The sequence below is a fragment of the Ananas comosus genome, linkage group 21 (assembly GCF_001540865.1).
Source record: "Ananas comosus cultivar F153 linkage group 21, ASM154086v1, whole genome shotgun sequence".
In the NCBI taxonomy this organism is placed as follows: Eukaryota; Viridiplantae; Streptophyta; class Magnoliopsida; order Poales; family Bromeliaceae; genus Ananas; species Ananas comosus.
In genome coordinates this window covers 3,998,436-4,022,056 of record NC_033641.1, presented here as the reverse complement: position 1 = coordinate 4,022,056, position 23,621 = coordinate 3,998,436, and the positions used below count along the sequence as shown (strand labels likewise).

At 35.3% G+C, this 23,621-nt stretch overlaps 1 protein-coding gene across 2 annotated transcripts; it reads right to left on the bottom strand.

The window, feature by feature from the left end:
- LOC109726257 (SUPPRESSOR OF GAMMA RESPONSE 1) lies at nucleotides 332–23,621 on the bottom strand. Of its 2 annotated transcripts, none has more exons than XM_020255766.1 (6): nucleotides 23,491–23,621; nucleotides 15,290–15,428; nucleotides 2,244–2,430; nucleotides 1,656–2,155; nucleotides 931–1,227; nucleotides 332–824 (listed from the first exon to the last, which is right to left on the bottom strand). In XM_020255766.1, the coding sequence occupies exons 1-6, from the start codon at nucleotides 23,496–23,498 to the stop codon at nucleotides 771–773; spliced, it is 1,185 nt and encodes a 394-aa protein (XP_020111355.1). In that variant the 5' UTR covers nucleotides 23,499–23,621; the 3' UTR covers nucleotides 332–770. The 2 variants fall into 2 exon arrangements, with proteins under 2 accessions (XP_020111355.1, XP_020111356.1); XM_020255767.1 differs by having other exon boundaries at nucleotides 23,452–23,498.

Below are 23,621 nucleotides of genomic sequence, written 5' to 3'. Positions count from 1 at the left end.
AGGCGGGCAGGGGAGTTGCTGCCCGTTCGACATCTGTTCGCCGCGTCCGAATCGTGCCAAATTGGTAGAGGTTTCGGGGCGGGGGAGTGACATCCAAGGTCTTAAAATCAACTCAATTGATTTTATTTTCCAATTAGCCCATATTAGCTTTATAAAATAAAAAATAAAACTTGAAAACTTATACCTACCTAATTTAATTTAAAAATTAGTATTTTATAATTAAGTACAGTACAAAAATAAAAAAAATTGTATTTTTTTTATATAATAAAATAAAGATAATAATTAAATATTTATGATGTCATGCTGATTCAACTAGTGGGTCAAAAGATCCTTGATCCAGTAATATTTTCGGGTATTGTCCGACTCGATTTTCAAAACAAAAACATCGGCATTATCCGGTAGTTAGTCCAATCTTCCGTGCCGAATATATCCATTGATCACTAACATAAAATATACAAGGATATTTGTAGTGTTTACTCTCACCTGTAGAAAGAGAGAATAGATAGAGAGGCTACACTGCTACGGAGGCTTCCAGAAACGAAATGTTTTCTAGCCTCCCAAAACAAATTCTCCCAAAAAAAAAAAAAAAAAAAACCACACTTGAGAATCGATAAAATATTAGATGATAATCCCATTACTATCTTGAATATCTCGGCCTTCTGTAAAATACAATCAACTTGTCACTACGCAAGTACGCCCCCCCCCTCCTCGAAGCTGCGCCGTATATATATAATGAAACCTCCTGAAGCACTGTCCCCCCACTTTTCATACTAAAATCTATCAAGCCAACTTGTGATGCTTTCTTGCGAACCAAATTGAAAATCCTGTTACAAAATACAAAGAAAAGTATCATCCTTTAATAAAAAGAAGACCAAAATCCGACTGAAAAAAAAAAAAAAAAAAACGTAAAAGCAAGAAAAGAAATCATACAGCAAGCTGAAAATCGGGAGGCGTGCCAATTTCAATGCTGTCGAGATCAAATGAGCCAAATGCTGTGCCTGCGTACGGATCAAGAGTCCCATTCATGGCCCGATCTAGATTTGGGTAGTCAAAGTGCAGCGACGCTTCAAGAGGGAAAGAGTCGAGGACCTCGTGGCACAGCAACGACTCATCCAGAGATCTCGGATCCTCAACAGCTTGAGATTCACATGACCACCATGCAGCACTTTCACCTTTTTTCTTCAAGTCCAAAATAGGCGCAGCGTGTTCTTCTCGATATTGTTCCTCCTAAGAAAATGGGGAAGTAATCGTCAATCACATTTGCGTAAAAAAAAAAAAAAAGAAGAAAAAAACCATGCATATATATATATATATGAGTATATGACTCACTTCCCAGAACAGGGTAGCAGAATAGGGATGCTATAGAGCGTCTTTTTCTTTTTCTTTTTTTTTTCTCTTAATCAATTTCCAGGCAGATTTTTCCACATAGTTATAACAAACAAGCTAAAGATGATATGAGAGAAAATATAATAAGATCCTCATAAGCGTACGTAGATCTCTTCTCTTTCTTCATCACAGGTGAATAAGCCTACATACAGGAAAACCTTGATATTCGTCCATCCGCAAACAAGATCAACCAGAAACCAAATGAGTATGAGCGGGCTAGAGTCATAATTTCAAACATGAAGGAATAATTGTTAGTCATGTAAAATTACCTCATCCTGCAATTGCCGAACATCGTCCTCATCGACTCCACCCTGATTCTTCTTTTTCGAGCGTGGTGGCTGCGGAGTATTAGTCTTGGGGGTTCTAGGGCTTACTCTGAGAGCAAACACATTAGATTCTTCCTCGACTGAGTCCATGTCAAGCCTCTCAGTTTGCTTCGTGTGTAGTTGGTAAAATATCTTAGAAACAACAAGTTCACCGTCCTTCTCATCTTCTTCAGCCCCGAGATGATATTGATGCATCACCCAATTAGCCTTGTCTGGTTTGCAGCCTCTTTTCGAACCTTTGTACAGAACCATTATTTTCTTCCAACCTTTTCGAACTCCGTTCTCAAGAATGGATTTGGTCTTCCCGGTCTTATGCCATCTCACATGCTCCTCAGAGGAACTATTGTTGTTTCTGCTGATTTTCCGACGCTTGCGACAACCAGTAGCATATGCATTGGATATCCTGTGAAAAAAATAAATGTTGCTTCCGTCGTTCTTGATTCCTATTATTCAAAATTAATGAGGATAAAGTTATTACAAGTTCAGAACCATGTAATTGGCGTGAATAAACAAGAATGCAAGAAAATTTACCAGGAAGATTCTCAGGATGTGTATAGCAAATTCCTTCGTTCTCCTCTAGGGTTGGAATAAATTCGTCAATGAACATATGAGGCTTTGAGTTTCCCGAACCAACCTTTCCTTCTAAATGCTCTAGTAGTTCCAGATCCGATGGATCAAACTTAACACCAGCTGGAAGTCCGGGCCATTCTAAAGTAACCTGCAAAGCAATATGTAAAACCTTAAGCAGGAGATTTGAAAATCAGAAACAACAGTATAAAATATGAAATAAGTATCGCCATATCTGTAAAACAACTGGGAAAGACAATTCAAAACTATCTGTTCAAAACGGACAATACAAAAAGGATAAATTGCACATTTGTTCATCAAGCTTTGAGGGGCGTGATGGTTTGGTACTCAAACTTTAATTTTTTGCGATTTCTAGCTCAAACTTTTAAATTGTTGCAATCAAGTCCCACGGTCCAATTTAGTTGGTTAAAGAGGGATGCGCTGCTAAGATACGACTGATGTGGTAGTATTATAATCAATAACATGGTAATATTAAGATATTACATCTACATTAACAAAATATCACTATTTAGGAAATTAAATTAGGCTGACTTAATTGAAACAATTTAGAAAATTTGAGCTAGAAATTGCAATAAATTGAAGTTTGAGGACAAAAGTGTCACGGGCCGTAAAATTTGAGGCCAAAAAGCAATTTAGCCATTCAAAAAAAAGGTCATTCTATGTTCCAGTTTATCTGTTCAAGATGATTTTTAATTCTGATAAATTCGATTTATGATATGCGAAAATTCAAATTTCATACATATCCAATTATTCATTGGTAGCTTGAAAAGTTTTGACAAATTATGTTAAAAAATGCAAAGATCGAAATAAAAAGTCTATTTCAAGCACATTTCCATTCTAGAGATCATGGATGTGCTGGTTAATTAATATCTATTTAAACAATTGGCTTCTCAACAATGAGAAAATTTCAAATATGGAGAAATTGTTATAGAGCCGTAATGACCCGACACACTAGCACTAATAACTTGTTAAACCCAAACCATCGACCCAAAATGCTTAAGTCCGGTTATTAGTTCTAGTGTGCCCATCACATCTATAACCCTCACATTCTCACACATTATCCAATGTGGGACTATTGAGGTGTCACAAAAGCTCATGTATCTCTTTCTTTTAATAATCCAATTCTATAATGAGATGTGAATAAGATTAATAAAAATTAATATACAAAAATAAAAAAAGAAATACAAACTTGATATTCGCACATGCGTGCACTTTACTAGAATATTTAGCATCCTTTATGGTAAGATGTGAATGAATTTGAACTTGTTGTTTCTTGTGGTCAGCTAATGTGGGCATCAATTATATAGCATAAATATATTAGATAGGGATAATTGCCTATATACCCCTCAAACTTTCAAAAATATCTTATTTACCCCTACTTTTTTTTTCTTTCCAATATATCCCTCATATGTTTCTCCGTTATTCCAAAATACCCCTGCTGTTACCACCCGTTAAGTTAACTTGGGCCAAACGTGAATTAAATATCTAGTAGAGTTAAAAAAATCAAAATGCTTCTTTTGCCCTCAACTTAAAGGCAAAAAAGAATGTTGGTGTTGGTAGAATGGTATATTTGAAAATGCCAAAAATCAAAATACTTTGCCCATAACTTAAGGGCAAATAAGAAAAATCGGAAATAATAGAAAGATATATTTGAAAAGGAAAAATAGTAATTTCAAACAGATAACAGCTATTGCTAACAGTTCATTAACAAAATTTAACTCTATAGGTATATTTGAAATAGGTTGGAATGTAAAAAAGGTATTTTCAATATTAGCCTTCTAAGAGGGGTAAATCAGGATGTTGGAAACTTTTTGGGGTTGTATAAGCAATTGCCCCTATTAGATAATATTAGAAGCTCACAAGAGCATATGTAAAATTCATCAGCTTACTTTACAAAGGCAGTGATCCTTATGTCCTCAAAGGGGATGAGGCCCAGAATAAAAGCCACTTATGAACCCAACCTTTTAGCCCTTGTTTGGTTGGGGGTTAAGGGGTGGAATAACCCCTTAACCCCCATATTATCCCCAAACACCCCCAAAAATGGGTGGGGTTAGCTAACCCCACCTCAAATAAATTATCCCGGGTTAGCTAACCCCACCTAACCCCACCAAACTCCAACCAAACACTATTTTCTATTCATAATAACCCACTATCTTTCTTATCACACCCACTCCAACCAATCATTATCTTTTTTTATCAATCATTATCTTCTTATCCCACCTACTCCAACCAAACACTATTTTTCATTATTCTAGACTAACTCCAACCCCCAACCAAACATAAAAAAACTTTAACCCCACTTTAACCCTGAACTTAACTCTATCCCTACCCCGAACCAAACGGAGGCTTAGAGGTTCAATGCGGTAGAAACAAGTCGAACTGAATGACTTGTGTTAGTAGATTAAATAATTTAAATCTATCAAACACCTTACGTAGCTCTAACATAAATTTTAGTTATTCTTCTTTCTCTCATAAATTGACCATATGAAAGTATACAATAACGCACACATACACACACACTAGAGAGATCGACCGAAAATGAGTGTACTCGGGGCCCTCTGCGACTAGCTTTCTCGCGACACTTTGTTCCGGCGATCGGATCGTGGCTATCCTCACGGAGGAGCAAGGTAGGGACGAGGAACAACAGGGACCATCGGGGTGGCCAAATCCTACCATTCCTATTTTGAGGGGATTGTCAGAGGGTGACAGGGAACTGTGAGGACCGACATGGCACTACTGGTAATTTATCCTAGCTTGGTGTGGACATGGAGTGGCGCTTTCAAAGACTTAAGCGCTAACTGAAAGAGTTAACAGAGTTCAGAGTTGCCAGGTGGTGGAGAACAACATTGCACTAGCTCAGGGTTTGATAAGGAAAGCCGCTGGGTGAGACCTAGATTCAAGGGAAATGAACAAGTGTGCGATAAAGGTTGATGAGGTTGGTGATGTTCGGAAATATTGCACTAAAATTCCAATTGTGATTAAATTATCTAACTAATTTAGTCATAAAAAATTAATAAATTAACTCACAAGAAATTCGCTATAGAAAATCTTGAAATTGTTGATCAAAAGGATGCAGACAAACAATCAATCCAAAAGCATGCAAAGCAATGCCCTAAGGCATATTTCCGTCCATCGTGTGGATTAATCGAAAACAACACCACAAGCTACGACCGAAATTCCTCCTCCTACAAGCACGATCGTGACGGAGGTTGACGAAGCTACTTTCAACACCCGTCAACAAAAAGATCAAGCGAAATAGAAGAAAATAAAAAATGAATAAAACTTAAACAAATTTTCTTCTAATGTTTTTTTTTCCTCTCTACAATGTTCATCTCCCTCGGGAACAATAAAAACTAAGTGAATTTATAAACAAGGGAATGGAAGTAGAACGTTGAGACGTTCACAACGTTCGAGTCCATGCCTGAGTGGAAAGTGGAAACGCTTGTGCTTTCATTTTTCAACAATACCCTACAAAATTCAAAATAAAAATTAAATTCAATAAATAAAAGTAAAATTACCGAGTGTTTATACCATACAATAGGCGAGGTGTCTTCAAGAGACTCAACCCCACTTAGTATAAGCAGTTTGTATCAAAAGGAATCATGGTGAACCAAATCTTGAATTACGTTACCAATATCAGGTCTACTCCTATTGGTTAGGTATGTCAGAGAACCAATGATCTGGGTATTTCTCTCCTGATTCACAGGATTACCAGTGTTCTTCACAAGTTGAATATTAGGATCAAAAGAAGAGAAACAAGAGAGCAATCAGAATACCCAAATTTATCAAGAACCATTTAAGTATAATGAGATTGTGTCTGAAGAATAGACTCAGATGATTTAAGAATTTTCATTCCTAAGATCACATCTGCCTCACCAAGATCCTTCATATCAAAATGGACCAATAAGGACTTGGTTAATCAGATCAAGATTAGGAGCAAGAATTAGGATACATCAACATAAGAGACAAAAAAGGATACAGAGATCATCAAACCTCTTAAAATAGAGACAAATGTCAAAATCGTTGGTCAGCAATCTATATAATATAATAACACTGTTGAATTTCTCGTGCCAGTGCTTAGGTGGTTGCTTTAGTCCATATAAAGAGCGGACTAATTTGCACACTTTATTTTCTTGACTAGGCACAGAGAAACTTTCAAGTTAAGTCACTTAGATTTTTTCTTCAAGATTACTATGAAGAAAAGCGGTCTTAACATCCATCTGGTGAATCAAAAGTTTATGAATGAATGCTAATGCAAAAAGGACTTGGATAGTAGCTACGCGAGCAACAGGCGCATAGGTGTCAAAATAGTCAATATTAGCTTTTTGCCCAAAACCTTGAGCAGCAAGCCACGCCTTGTACTACTGTCCGATCCGTCTATCCTAAGTTTCTTCATAAAGATGCACTTACATCCTAAGCTACCGTTTGGTTCGGGGTTAAGTAAAAGCTAGTTATTCCAGGGATAGGGTTAAGTTCAGGGTTAAGGTGGGGTTAGAGTAATTTTGTGTTTGGTTGAGAATTGGGTTTAGTCCAGATATAAGAAAAATAGCGTTTGGTTGGAGTAGGTGGAATAAGAAGGATAGTGGGTTCTTATAAATAGAAAATAATGACTTTGCCCCAATTTTTATATTTGAATTTAAATTTTTTATTTTATATTTCAAATTTCAAATTTAAATAGATAACTTTTAAAATTACAGAATTCAAAATTAAAATTTATTTTTAAATCTCGAATTTAAAAATTTAAAGTTATAAAATTTAAATCAAATCTAACAAATATAAAATTTAAATAATTAAAAATAATAATTTAAATTTTAATTAAAATTTAAATTTAAAATTAAAATATAAATATATTTTAAGATTTAAAATTATAATTTTTAAATTTTAAATATAAAATATTAAATTTAAAATTTATATAATTAAAAATTAATTAAATTTAAAGGGCTTTTTTGCAAATAGCCCCCTGAGCAATTTTTATTTTAAAAATAGCCCTATCAAAATTAAAATTGCAAATGGCCCTATCCCTGCACGCAGGCGCCACGTCAGCGCCACTGGGCAGGGCTGGGCCAGGGTATTAGTTGAACACGGTGAACCATTCACCGTGTTTAGACACGGTGAATGGTTCACCGTGTTTCTAGTATTTTTTGTATATGAAAAGTGGAATAAGGAGTAGGATGTCAATAGGTATGGATACCCGAAATATTATCCGAATCCAAACCCGAATAAATTATATATATATACGTAATTTATTTTTATTTATTTATACAATATATAAAATATTACTAATTTTTATTTTAATCTTCATCCAACGTATAGATTTTTAAAATCCGCTGGTTGGATGAAAATTAAGGAATAAAAATTATAAATATATTTATATAATTGTGTAAATAAACAAAAATAATTATGTATATTATATATATAATTTATTCGGATTTGAATTCGGATAATATTTGCGATATCCATAGCTTATTGACATCCCTACTCTTATTCCACTTTAAATAAAAAATACGTACTAAACACGTGACCATTCACCGTGTTCAAACACGGTGATATGGTTCACCGTGTTCAACTTAACATACGGCCCAGCCTTGCCCGCGTGGCGCTGATGTGGCGCCTGGTGGCAGGCCCAGGGCCATTTTTGCAAATTAATTTGACAGGCTATTTTTAAAATAAAAATTTGTCAGAGGTTAAATGCAAAAAAAAACCCAATTTTAAATTTTAAATTTAAAATTTTAATATTAAAAATTTAAAATTTTATATTAAAATTTAAATTTAAATTTTAAAATTTTAATATTAAAATTTAAATTATTATTTTTAATTATATAAATTTTAAATTTAATATTTTAAATTTTAAATTTTAAAATTTAAAATTCTAAAATTATAATTTAAAATTAAATTTAAAAATTAAAAATATTAATATTAATTTTTTAGATTACAAATTAAGCATTTTTAAAATTTTAAATTCTAAAATTTATAATTTAAAAATTAAATTTTAAATTTTAAAAATATTAATATTAATTTTAAGATTACAAATTATAAATTTTTAAAATTTATAATTTAAAATTATAATTTTAAAATTATATTAAAAATTAAATAGGGGTAGGATTAACTTTAATCCCACCCCTATTCTTGGTAGGGGGGGGGTGTGTGGGGTTAGCTAACTTAACCCCACCCTAAATGGGCTAGCCTAGGTTAGCCCATTTGGGGTGGGGTAACCCCACCCCCCTAAAATCATGTTTGAGAATAAAATCGGGGTTAAAGGATTATCCCACCCCTTAACCCCGAACCAAACACAAGCTAAGGGTTTATTTTCAGGAGGTAAATCAGTGAGAATACACGTATTATTACTAATAATCAGCCAGTTGAATCTAAAGAGGCAAGCAGCAAGATATTGAGTTTTTCCTTAGCATATAGGGAAAGAATTGACACTTAATATGTCAAAGGAGGAGGAAGCAATATCATTCTATTGTGCCTCCTCGATGGACACCTGAAACCATATTAGAGAAGAAATGCACAAAAAAACACAAAGTTTTAGGTAGAAAAACTTTGTATATTTGTTCTCTAACTGGAATGAATTTACAAGAGCCAACTTATAGCCTTCCGTGCTTACAAAAAGATAAAAACCAAAATACTTGTAAAACCACCTAATCTCTTTATCCTATCCTTATCTAAATTGGTTAAACAGTTTTAATCTTGCTCCCGATCCGCTGAAACCGCCTCGGTCGTTATCCTAACCTAAGTAGTTGGAATCGCCTCCGCCTTGTCTGTAACTGTTGAAACTAGCGCCACCTTATCCAAAATTGTTGGAACTGTTTCAAATTCCGATCATTCCACATTATCTGGAAAAGTGCATGTAAGTGTAAAATGGAAGGAGATTTGGAGGTAAAAAATTTCGAGTATGATGAAAGAGAAACTTCTCTTAAAATAATGGTGGCCACTCTTCACGGAGTTAGACTTGCAGTGGAACAAACTACTCAAGGCACGATATTACAACAGAAGGAAACCACTGAAAGTACGTCATCCACACCAAGCTCTTAATGAAGGAAGGATGTCTTTAAGGTGAGAGAAGTTTTCAAAGGCAGTATGAGCACCCGTGGGGACTAGTGGCTTTTTGATTTATGGTCAGATAGGTGGTGCAATGAGAATTCACTAAATTCTTACTTCCCAACCCTTTGCGACAACGCAGAGATAACGTTGTTAAAGTAAAGGAGTGCTTTTCTACTAATGGTTAGAGATGGAGAAAGATACTGGAGAGATACAGGTGCTCGATAGATAATTCTATCTTAAGAGTACGAGAGTTTAAGAATAGACTCTCTAGCTTTCGAGTGGACAACAAACCTGATGGAATATGCTGGCAATGGAATATGGGGTTTAGGTTCATGGTAAAGTATGTGTACATGATAATTAGCGATAGGGGAATTCGCCATGACCTATCCGTGAGGATTTGGAAACTCAAAAATGGCTGCAAAAGTCAAAATTTTCATTTGGCCCGTACTCGAGAAGAGGATGCCAACTAAGGACAACCCGCTTAAAAGGGGTTGGTCGGGGGACTTAATCGTGTGTTGTTTGTGGTGTTGAGATCGAGACGATAGACCACCTTCTGTTGAAGTGTGTGTACAACACATTTATGTTAACAATGTCCTTAAATGAGGATCAAGCATTGGAGGTCACCAAAGAGGTTAGAGCTTTCTGCGTGAAGATGGAGAAAAGAACCCCTGGCACTACTGGCAAAGACCGTCTGGCGAAAACGCCGCAGGCGCGAAGCGTGGTAGGCCTCGACTGCGTAATAGACTGACCACTCTAATTACAAGTTGGTGGACGATCTGATCAAAAAGAAACAAGGTGGCCTTTCGGAATCTCAACTCAGACCCCCTAAGTGTTGTTGAATGAAATAGGTGATGTATGCTATAGTGCGCAGTGATGCACCTTTGTAGTCTAGTCTAGTTTTTTGGTCTTGCTTTATTTTTTTTCTTTTCCTTCTTTTTCTTTTCTTTTTTTTGCATGGAGGCTTAATGCCTCACTTATGTAGCGAAGTTCATTTCTAAAATGAAACAAGTAGCATGCTAACTTTTTCTCCAAAATAATAATAATAATACACACGCGCACACACAGAGTGGCGGATGCATATAGATCTCAATGGGGTCTATTGACCCAACTGAGGATGATGCAAAAAACCCTATTTTGTGGGCCCCACTTGAGAAAACCTTTTAGTTGGGCTTTTTAGTGTATAAATTGACCACACTTTGGGGTCCAAGTTGACCTCAAGTAGGGTCCAACAAAATTTTCGTATTAGACAAGAATGATATAGCGGGTCCGTTGACCCGCTAGCTCCTTTTTTTTCTTAGCAATAGCAAAAAGTTAAAAAATATTCTAATAAGAAAAACCCTAGGCAGAAAGAATAGTAATGACTAGTTCACTTTTTTATACAATACTAATGAGTTCACTTTCTTTATTTTTTGTATATTTTTTTCTCCCTTATATATTAACCCCATGAGAGAAAATTTCTAGATCCACCACTACACACACACTATAATGGTCAAAATGCTTCTAATGCCCTCAAAGCTCAAGTTTACCTTACAAAATAGACATCAAGAGTGCATTTTATCAAATTTCTATAATTTTCACTACAACTAGGGGAATATTTTCCTTTGGCTTTTGTTTTCAGGGTTTCGAAAAAGATGTCAAATTTCGGAACAACAAAGTTTACTTCTCATTCCAGTGTTTTAGCAAAAAAACCATCCTCTAGGATGACAAGTTTAGGCACCCTCCTACCTGTTCAATTAAAGCATCACTGTAGATGTAGGCAGTAGTCCACCCAAACTAACAATATCACAGAGCTTGGCCTTACACTATGTCAAGTGTGTTAGATGTATGCCCTAGAAGCCAATCAGACTGACACACATATTCTTTTTAGAATATAAATTTGTATTTGATTTAAAATATTATGAATAAATTTGGGTTCTTATATCCATTCATGTTGTGTATGTGTCATGAATTATCCAAGGAATTAATAAGATGATGACGCGTATTCTCAAAAGTTGAGAATTTGAGACATGCGTCATTGATGGTTACTTCCTAAATGCTCTCGATCGATGGATCATCACGGGAACAGTGATTAATCAGGTGAGATTAGTGCACAAGTTGCTTCTAGACGAGTCTCGAGTCAACAGTGTGGAGACATTGGAGCGAATATGAAGGTAGTTATTAGAGATCAAGGGTACCGAGCGTGACCAACACGAGAAGTCAATTGAATGTCCACTCACTCGTTAGTGACTTACTCAATATTGCAGTAGTGTGACTGGTCCTTTGACCTGCGCTGCCTCGGCTATTCACAATGAGGTTACTGTAGTTTGACTGTACATACACTTGGTCCCTAGCCATTCGAGTCCTTGCGGTGTATGTTGGCTGCAGTAGGTTCGTTGTAGGAATAGGATGTGCACCTATATGGAATCTATCTCCCTTGGTAGATAGAGGCATTAGTCCTATGTGATTTATGAGACCGAATTTAGAAGACCTTGGCCAGGACAAAGTTAATAGCGAAAAAGGTTTCCGATATTAGAAACTCGAGTTGAATAAATTTGACATATGACAGATGATGGGGTTTGACGAGTTATTCCATAACCTCCGTCTAATCGGGACTCTTGATAGAAGGACTATCATACAGTAACTGCATCAAGAGGTTCAATATTCTATTTTACTGGAATACCACTATATGCTTCTAGGCGTCACTGGTGGATTGTGAGACTCACAAGAGTTTTCTAGATGATCGATAATTTTTATTGGGCTGAATTGGAATTGTTCCAACCCACTGAAAGAAGTTTCAGCGATATTATTGATAGTGATCAAAATATATCTCACTATTAGATAGAATATAACCTATGGGGTCACACACATAAGAAGTGACCGATCGGATAGCTAGATCGTGATTTTTCAATCGCCAGAGGACCTAATTGTCAATATATTGATAATTGGACTAATTTGTAATTGTTACAAATTAGGGGTATTAAAGTGTAAATGTTGCAAAAGAGGACTTACTAACAGTTAGTAAGTTGTGAGAGGGCTTATGTGCAAATGCTGCATTATTAATTTGATATGATCAAATTAAGATCAAGTTCAAGTCGAATTGAATTAGGATTTAATCAATCGAACCAATTAAGGATAAGATAAAATTAAATCTAAATTCGTTCTTATTCTTAATGGTTATTATATTATTATAAAAGGGATTATATCCCTTTTTATAAAATACGAGAGTTTTTAGAAAACCCTAGCCATCATCTGTCTCTTTCTCTTTCTTTTTCTCTTTGATCCTCTAGCAAAAAAGACGTCCTTTGCAAGAAAACTAGCACCCTGGTGAGGGCATTGATCAGATCACCAATCTCGCGTGAATACCTGTAAAGGCCAGATGCTTGTGCAGCTTCAAGAGAATCTAATTCTACGATCATCAGATTATGATGAAGATCTACCCGCACAAAAGTGAAAATTAGATCTCCCTTTTTCTTCTTTAAGCTTAAACAATATGAGGGATCTTGTTTGCATGGTTTTAGAGATCGGACTTGAGTTTTAAAAATCAAATTTGTTTGATTTTTTTTCCGCTGCAATTTTACCGTACGCAATTTTCTAACAGAGTGTGCCATCATCGAGTACAGCGACTTCATACTTTCTCTTTTTGCGTTAGTCCACTGCGTAAATCCCAAATCACCACTAACTGCTTCCCTAAACCCTATCCCTAATTATTTCCTCTTTCAGGTTGGAAATTATATCGAAGAAGCCGCAAACTGACAATCGAGAGTTTCGGATTGATTCATCTATGCACATGCATTCAAATTGACTTTAAAGATACCTGAAAATATAGACTTACCAAACCTCTCTTTGAATTGAATTCTTGAATTCAATAGCTTCATCGCTTATTTCTAAGTTAATTTCTAAGAATTATTCAATCAAAACTCTAAATAGTTCTCGGTTAAAACTTAGTTCTGACATCCTTAAACTCTCTTGCATCAAGGCGGCTCAATAAATGCTCACATTCACCTATCACCATCAACCATTTCCAATTGTATAGTACGACCAAGTTGAACTCTAATAGATTTGATGCCTAATAAATATGCAACCTCCTCTTATGGGTAGCACTTGCAGCAAGATATTGTATAGAAAATAAAAGAACGAAGGCGTAATTTTGTTGATCCCAACTACTTAAGCACCCTAAGCATTTCCACTAGGCGCTTTAGCTTCTCCACTACAAAGGAACCTAAGGCTTGTTTGATTCACTTATTTTAGACTCTGAAATCGAAATGGGATTTACTGATTACGATAGTTGCCGATTGTTTTACAGGAATTGAATTTCGATTCTCATTCCACTCTGGAATAGGAATAACACAATTTATTTATGGGCCAATTCGGCTTTGAATCCTGAATTGGCTTATTCCAGAGTAAACCACTCAAAGCCCTCTCTGACAAACACCTATCCCTTCTTCCCTTTATCACTCATTCACTCTCATCTCCCTTAGCCAAAACCCTCTCAAACTCTTACGTATCCCGTTGCCCATACTGATTTCCATTCCAATAATGAGCCAAATATTTTTGGATGATTCCTCATTCCATGTTCCATTCCAATGCATTCAATTCAATTTCATTTCTCATTCTCATTCAATCATGAACCAAATATGGACTAAATGGCTAGAGCACCAACATTCTCATCTCGCTTGCTATCTAAAGTTGACATTAATTTTTTATGATATTCCCTTCTTACTCCATCTTTCACATGTAAATGCAAAACTTGTACTTCAGCTTATCTCAGATTGTTATATGTACCTACATACACGAAATATATTCTTCCCTAGTATGTAGTATCATTGTATTGATAATCCGTTTTTTTAGGAAACCTATGCAAAGATGCAGCAAAATCCTTTTGAGTGATATGATGACTTCGTCATCGTTATTGTCTGCCATTTAATAGAGGGTTAGGTAACTATCATTCTTGAACAAGGTGTTCCAAGGTAGTAATATCAAACATATTTGACATTTCCTATTGTGCATTCCGCGGGCTCTCATTTTTTGATATTTCCTATCCTTGAACCAAGTATATTACTACAATAACATAGTTTAACCTTGCCACAATGTAATTACTGCAAGAATTTAACATAAAAAAAAAATAAAACAATTTTAACACTAAAATGCCACCCTGCCACCCAGGCATCCAAATCTCAAGCTTTTAAGGGGCTAGATTCCGAGAAGCACTTTGGAAATCTTGCAAACATGAACTAATAATAACATATGGCTAATTAAAGTCGTTTTAACATCAATAACCCGCACAATACATTTGAGCATGACAAATATATTATAAACAAAAAATCTAGCCAAATATAAGTTTCGTATGTTGGTTTCAAAGAGAACGAACTATGCTATGTAGTGTAACCTATGAATCTGTCCAAGTTTACCCAACTAATCATGCCTATCTTATGATACTTTAAGATCTCCACCATGAGATGAAGCAACAATAAGATTTCTCTTGTACTTCACTTATCACTTCTGGTTTTCTACCACAATATATTGGTATTTGAATATTTCCTTTTTGTTTCATGGATGTATTTTCAAACTGAACCTTTTGTTTGAGTTCTCTAATATCTTCGTTATATGAAGAACCCAATTTACTTAACTTTATCTTTCTCTACATCAAAGGGCTTAACTAACATTTGAAACTGTGAATGAGTAGCATTTTTCTTCTTATTTGACTAAAACCTATCTCTCTCATGATGAAAACTCTCTATCTACTTCAGATGGTTGCTAATCTTATATCCTTTTCTAGAGGCTGATATATTCTATTGTGTTTTAGTTTCTACAGAGATACAGATTTGCATACGCAACCATTTGATTCTATACGTAATGAACTTTATTGCTTCAGTTTGATAGAAACAAAGTACTATATAAACTTCAAAGTACTTGTGCATGGGAAACAAAGAATTCTTTCCTCACAAATTTTAAATACTAAATCTTACATCGCTGTTGTCGATAAGGTGCTTGCAGTTGGGGCATTCAAGATTTGCATCCACCCAGGAATCATTGAATTGATAAGTAGAGAAATGAGTGGCATTTTTTATTTTCTTTGCAATTCCCCTACTAGTTATGAGCCATGACCTGTGGCAAAGTAAACAAAATAATTAGCCCTAGAAAATAGTAAATCATCACAAAGTTTCGGCTTGAGGAGAAGTTTGACTATCAATAACATACAAAAAAATTGACTATTAAGTACTGGAATATTATTGAATTGTCATATGTATTAATGACACTCTAAATTTTAAATTCATGATATTCAATGAAACAGAAATTACACTTCTCCAAACAACTTAGCTATGATTTACTTTAATGGAATTCATTTCTAGCTATGATATCTTAAGTCTTAACATGATTAGCTATTCATTGATGGGAGCTGGCTGAAAGTATAAGCAGTATTGGATCAAATTATTCAAGGTAGAATAAAATTGCATAAAGGTACAGAACAGAGGCGCAACTTTGGGTCCGATATTTGACAAACACTTTAAAAATATGCAGGAGACTTGCTAGATCATAAAGAACAGATAAGACAATAAGAAAGATTTGTTAACTTCCTAGTGTTTGATGCGGCTGTGTATATTTTATCATTTGATGTAAAGAATATCTGGAGTTTTGTAGTTTGCCAAAATAAAGAAGTTGGAAGCTAATCTTATAAGAATCCCTGCATGGGAGTGGAGACTAAAATCATATAAAAAATAGGAAAAGAATCAGTACTTTAAGACGATTGACCCCATTTTCTCCATTGAAGGGAGAAATCGTTTTCAACTGTGATACCATCATGTGAAATATGCATAACATGAGCATGAACATTACAGGAAAAGTTACAAGATTACTCATTGAACTTGTACATGAAATCATTTAGGAGACAGAGCTTCAATATGTTACAACTTGGGCACTAACCTTTAATTTGTTGTCAAATTGGGTCATTTTATTCCGTGCGATTCTCCAGACAACATAATAATAGTTTATTCAACAAATCACATATCAGAGATGGCATTCTCACTAATTTATCTCTTCGAGATGATCTAGTTGCTAATTCAATTGTCAAATTACCACTATGATATGATGTAAAAGATAAATAATAGCCTCGAGATGATGGAAAAGTTGAATGAACAGGCAGTTACTTCCCTGTAATCTCTTTGCAACTAAGGGCTTATTTTGTTTCACCGTAAGTGGGAAGGGGGTAAGTGTTTTTCAGCAGAAATTGATCGCTTCCGTTGTTTGGTTCACCATAATATTAGTACGGTCGAACGTCCAGTTCACCCAAAACACCGAAATTGACTTCGCCCCACCATAGGGCAAAGTCAATTCCGGTGAAGCGAAGCGAGAGAGAAAAAAATCATAAAATATTATTGGATAACTTAATTATAGTGACTATGTTTATGGTTACTCTCTCTATTTGTCCTCTCCCCTCCTATCTCCACCCCCGCCCCTCTCTCTTCTTCTCTCCCAGATGCAAACCCTCTCTCTCTTTTTCCCATCCGCCACCAGACCTCCCCCTCCCCGGCTCCTCCGCTACTTGACTATCATGTTTTTTTTTTTTTTTTACTTTTTTTTTTACATTTTGCTACTTCAACCCTTCCCTCTCTCTCTCTCACCACACATCTTCTCCCATCTCAGATCTCTCTCTGTCGCATTCTATCTCTTTCGGTACCATATTTCACTTTCCTATTACCGGTGACAAGGTTTGCAGATCAACTTTTTCTCTCTATTATTTTTTTTTATTTCTTGCAATTTTTTTATTTTTTGCTCTGGTTATTAAAAAGATTTAGGATTTGGTGTTGTAGCTAAATATGTTTTTTATTTATTTATTGCATAAACATGTGCGATCTGTAATAGTACTTGTTTGTTGCAATTTTTTTAGTTCTCACTCATCATTTGTCAATTTTATGACTAATCTAATTAGGATATTCTCTATGCATGAGTGGTTTTCTCTTAGTAGTTCTAATTAATGTTCTTGAAGAAATAGGATAAGAAGGGAAGGGCATTAATAATGAATAATGTGAAATTTAAAGTTGTCTTTTAGGTCTAATGGCACATTTGTTCTATGATTATTAGCACGGCGGATGATTATCTTTGTTATTTTGCTCAATTTGTGTTCAATTTTATTTTAAATATTGGTATTTTATTGGGAAATATATAGTTTCAGTAAGTAGTGTGTTACTTTTGCAGAGTTATAGAAATTACTTTTCTTTGCATTGTTTTTTATATTATTAATTGCCTTTTTCTTTGTTCTTTTGAGTATGCCTTGTCTGCCTTGAAAAATTTTGTTATGGTTCCACTATCGTGGTGGCTTAGGAAACAATGTTTCTATTAAGGCATTAATGGATTTACTTGTGGCGATGTTAATTTAGTGTGTAACATGATAATAAAATTCAGTTTTACTATATCAATCATTTTGGCAAAGACTCTTCATGATCTTTGTTTTTCGCTGTTACATAGTTAAATTAATCTTTTAAAAAAATTATATGGTTTGTTTTGAGTGTAGAATCTTTTAGTTTTATTTATTTGGCACAAATACTAGTAAGTAATTTATAATCCTCATTTGAATATTCTTGAGTTTCAGATGGACAATAGGGATCTACTTTCAAACTTACATCGTGCTAATCAAGTTGGATTTGTTATTGTGGTGGTGTGTGTAATGTTCTTTTTACAATTACGTGAAAGGGATTGAACATTAAATAGAGAGCCATCTAACCTGAGAGACGGGGCACTAGAAACTGCTTGGATTATGTCCAAATAGGACCTGAGACCTTTTTAACACTTGCTACAATAATGAGAAACAGGTGTCACGGCACAGCCTTAGCGTTTCTGTTCGAAAAGCCCGTGCGGCGCCCGCCTTCCTGCTCGAAGATGGGCAAGCCTTCGTCCCTGTTGCTAGCCTGGACCTTCGCGTCCTACGACTAAATATGCAAAGGGAATGACAGAGAGAGAGAGGCAGAGATTCACTCAAAAAACTAAGTACTCCACTACTTAGAGAAAGAGATTACAACACACATATACACTCCCTCTTGTGTGTTTTGGCCTTAGCCAAACCCAACTATATATAGGCTCCTAGATACATTGAATCTAGCCACACTAATTCACACATTAACTCACCCTCATAATGAGCCATAAGTCCAAGAGTCACCCTATTAACTCTTGGTAGTTTCATAACCCTTGAGCTTCCATCATTGATGGGAGAAGTTACAAAACCCTTCATCTTCCACAGCGGGCTAGGTTTGGGCCTCCTTGACAACCCGCTCCGCTAGCGAAGTTGGGCCAAGGACTTAGATTGCATAGCAATTCCGTTAAGTCCCTGACACGGGGCTTATTATGAGATACAATACATGTGACAATTGAGCAGCAGTTAGCCCTATGTCTACATAATGTAGGTCACACTACTAAGAATAGGGTATTAAAAATCCAATTTATTCGTTCAGGAGAGACAGTGAGCCACTATTTTAATTTAGTATTTCGAGCTATATGTGGCATCAGGAACCAATTTAGTCAACAGGCTGGTTCCACAACTCATCTAGAAATTGGAACAAACCCCCTCCCCAGGCCTGGAGCCTTGCCTACCCGAATGTGAAGGACGTTTTTTTCTTTAGGACCTAGGAAGATCTTCTATCATTTTTCTTAGAAGTCAAAAGAAAATCCATATTATTTCCCTTATTTTAAGGTAAACAAATAGAATAATATAGAAAATACTAACGAAAATTATTTTATTTTAAAATTACCATTGACTTCCAATACTATCTTAAGATGTATCGATTTATCGGATGGTACCCTATATCCTAGCAAAAGTTCCAGCTAACATAGTTGCTCGATTCCGTGATCGAAAGGAGTTGACACAAAATGTGATGGCAGCAGTCAACCCAAACTGTAGATTTACTTATGTTTTGGCAGGAAGGGAAGGTTTTGCAAATGACTATGCAATACTTAAAGACGCTCTTTCCTTACCTTCTCCATCAGGATTACATGTAATTGAAGTTAATATATAATTAACCATTGTATCAAAGTCTATAAATAAAATAATTGTTACTATACATATAGTCATCCAAATGCAGGAAAATATTATTTGGTTGATATCGGCTATACTACAATGCATGGTTTTATTTCTCTATATCGATCAGTTCGATATCACCTACATGAACTTGAGGGGTGTACTCCACGAAATAAAGAGGAACTTCTCGTCATGCATCATTACACTGAAAGGTTGAAAGGAAATTTGGAATACTTAAAAATCGATTCAAGATCTTGACAACACAATCTTTTTATCCCTTTCATACACAAGTTGCTAACGTATTGTCCATGTTGATGACGAAAGTAGGTACTTCTCTCAATCTCGGACACAGAGAACATCGTGAGGAAAGTAGACAATGGGTAGACCTAAGGGATGATATTGCACAAAAAAGGTGGGAAGACTTCTGTAGTAACATTAGACGTTCTTCAATGGATTGAAATTGTATTATCATGCGATGTAATCTTATGCTCCTTATGATATCCTTTTTAAATTATCTATTCTATTGATGTAGGGGAGTTTGATGTATTGTTAAATCATGCACTTTGTTAATGTAAGGACAACATAACTTGTGGAGCTTTGATGTATTTTAAAATTTATGTACTTTATTAACCAGTGGAAGTAAATGAATGTGATATTATTATTTTGGGTGTAATATTAGTATGCTTGTAATGATACATTATGTTATTTTGGGTGTGATGTTTTGGGTAATGCTAGTTGTATTTCATCCAAATATATTTAATTGTGGTAGTAATTGACTTTTTATTAGATTGCATGTTTAAAATATGATGAAGTTTGGTTAGTTAAGTTTTAATATATCTCTTATCTAATTCGCACATTTAAAATACGATGAAAATTAATTTCTTAAATGTTAATAATTCTTTAACTTTAGAATTTTATTTGTTGCATTATTATAATTTATATACAAAAAAGGCAATAATGTGCGAATTAATTTGTTGCATTATTTAGAATTAATATAATTATTTTAAATTTTATTTTATAAATGTATAGGAATATAATTATATTATTTTTTATTTATTATATTATAATTTATTATTTATTAAGTTACAAAAAAGGCAATAATGTCATGTAGGAGGTAAGTTTACCAGGGGTGAGGGGATTGAATCATTTTCAATGAAACAAATAGAGAAAGTGGAGAACTGCACTTTTTATGACATTCACTTCCAGCGAAACAAACAGCAGAATTGGCAAAACTTCACTTCTACAGCTATAAAAACAAATAACGCTGGTGAAGTAATTTTCACCTGAACTCTAGTTCAACCCAAATTCCACTTCAACCCAAAATCTATTTTCGTTGAAACAAACAGGCCCTAAATTAAATGTCTTATCATAACTTCATTAGAAAAATTAATTGGAGTTTGAGGAGAGACACCATTAAAATATAGGGAATAAATCAAATCAGTGGCTTGATTGCAACAAATTAAAGTTCAATGACCTAAATAAAATTTCACCATAAGTTTGATGACCCATGGTCTAATTTACCCTCATAAGCTTTGTTTGGAATCTTTGGATCAATAACTATCTTGTTCAGCATATCTCCATGATCGCACCGAGACTTAACAAGAAGGGAGAAGCCACATGAATATTCTATGATAATAGGTATTAAGGAATCAGTACATGAAATCTTACTATATTTGAATACTCAAGGAGCATGTAGAATTTGGTTGAGGAGAAGCATGATCAAAAGTCTAGAAAGACATACCATATTCGGCTTTCAAGTCATTTTTTTGAAATAAGATAAATCACCTCATAGGTAAAATATTATCCTACTAAATAATGGATGCAAAGATCTTCCAATAAGCTAAATCAAACTCATTCACAAAAGAAAATCCCCATAGCGCGTAAGTAATCTAAACAAAAGCTGAAAAGATCTAGTTTGTCAAATGTGAAAAGCTAAAAGAGAATCAAGAAAAGAAGAAGAAAATAAACCACATAATTAATTTATGTGGAGACCGCTAGCCTACGTTCATGGGCAAAGACGAAGCAGAGACTTTTTATTATAATAAAAGTGGAGTATAAATAATACCTCCCTCGAAAGACCCAAACCGTCAATTTACACCCAAAGTTCTCTCCTCGTACAGCACCTCCAATATGCAGCTTTCTTTTTTCGGAATATTAGTACAAGCAAGACAATTACCTACTAATATATGGATGCTTCTAAACTCAATGAATCATATTACTTATATAATGCATCAATCAATTTTATTAGGCTCGAATTTGGCATTGTATGATAGTCCCAATAAACTCCAAAACTTGCCATGACCAACCACATGAGGGATATATTAATCATGCCCTTTTCTCAAACACAGTATAGCAGTGTACCTACAACTATGAACCAAACTTCATCCTACTCTATTTCCAATGGAGTTTAGGATAATTACAACTCATGACACAAGTCTCTGAAAAATTTTAGTTCATTTTCGCATCATAGAATTTCGGGTGCGTATCACAGAGCTGGTCGGTTTTAAGATTTCGAGACACGTACGACATTATAATTGTATAATGTGTTCAGACGTCCAAGCACGGACATAAGGTAGCATTTGGTTTAGAAACCATATTAGTTGATAACTTTTTTGTGGTTTTGGGTACAAGGGATATCCCCTTAGTACACCAGCAATTATCCGGAGCAGTCTGTCACGGCCTTAACATTTTTGTTCACAAAGTTCGTGCTGCGCTCGCCTTCCTACTCAAAGATGGGCAAGACTAACTCCTTGTTGCTAGCCTGGACCTCTGCGCCCTACGACTAAGTATGCAAAAAAGAGCAAAAGGAGAGGCAGAGGTTCCTAGAAAACCTAAGTGCTCCACTACTTAGAAAAATAGGACTACAATACACAACTCCTCTTGTGTCTCTACCTCTCTCTTCCCTTATTTTTGCATACTTAGTCGTAGGGCGCAGAGGTCTAGGCTAGCAACAAGAACCTAGGCTTGCCCATCTTCGAGCAAGAAGGCCGGCACTGCACAGGCTTTGCGAACAAAAACACTAAGGTCGTAACAAGCCACTAGGCTTTGTCAGGTTAGACGAAGATTTCACTATGATTGTAAGTGGAGTGTAAGAAATTCATGCCTCTCAAAATATCCAGCTCCCAGAGACACTCAACACTTTGTCACCAAAAAACACTAAATACATATGCTGCGAAATCGACTAGCGAGTAGGGTTAGGTAAAGCATCAGTCCTATTTAAACGGGTTGCAGGGACTCTACACTAGCATCTCTGGTAAATTTCATTCAGATTTTGCTTGAAAATATCTCGCATCCACAACGTAAAATGAGCAGCACCGGTCTTCTAGCTAATAAAGGACATCTTCTTCCAGAGCCCCAAGTCCAGCTAAAGGAGGTTATGCTTTCAGTACGCATTTGGCAAGCACAGAGAGCTAATTCTGAGTTACACCAAAGCAGTCAAAAAAACTTAATTACATAACAAAACAAACATTCCAACAAATATGGTGGAAATGATTTCCCCTGACTTTTAAAAGAATGTAGCTATGAAAGGATGATGTTTCTACGGGGCTGATTTTAATATGAAAAGGTAAGTTCATGGAATCTGCCCACTATTCACTGACTAAATTGGACTAGATTCAATGAACTTCATTTGTTCCTATTAAAATTCTCTTCACTTAATTACACTTCCCAGCGAGAAAAGGAATCACCTAGAACTAACACAAAAGCGCACATCGTATGGCCCTTCCCGGTCAAGCTAGTATGAGAATTGACCACACATCCTTAAAACCCTAAAGAAAAGAAACATCTATCATTAGAAAACTGGACCTTTCTGAAACTGTTCCTACACATTTTTGTTGCATCAGAAGAAGAGAGGTGAGTGCTGAGACTCTATTTCTTTCCACTTCTTTTTTTTTTTTTCCTTTCTTAAAAAAAAAAAAGAGAAAGAAAGAAAGAAAGAAAAAGGGGCTTCCCCTTTATAGTCAAGTCATTCATCCTTAATCGCTCCTCTAGGACGAAAAAGAAAGCAACAAAAATTTGGTTCTAGCAAAAGTAGAAATCCTCATGAATACAACATGGCGGTATCAAATAAATACTACGAACACAGCTCCACCGATCAATGTCTACCTAGAAAAGCAAACTTACATATGCTAGTTGTAATAGGAGTGGAGTGTAGGAAGGTACCTCGCCATCCTCAGGATTCAGGAAGCTAGCTAGCGGAACGCGGGATTCAAGAGACCGGACGGGCAGACAGGCTCTGTGGGTCGCCCCTCTTTCTCCACCTTATGAAGAAATCTCGGGCGGGAAACCTCTCC

Bases quoted from the DNA above. Each gene is read 5' to 3' on its own strand.
- LOC109726257 (XM_020255766.1), bottom strand. The intron at 2,431-15,289 runs GTAAGATTTAGT...ATTGCTTTGCAG, and splicing joins ACCTTATCGACAACAGCGAT to GTTACTTTAGAATGGCCCGG. The intron at 2,156-2,243 runs GTAAATTTTCTT...TTTGAATAATAG, and splicing joins ACATCCTGAGAATCTTCCTG to GAATCAAGAACGACGGAAGC.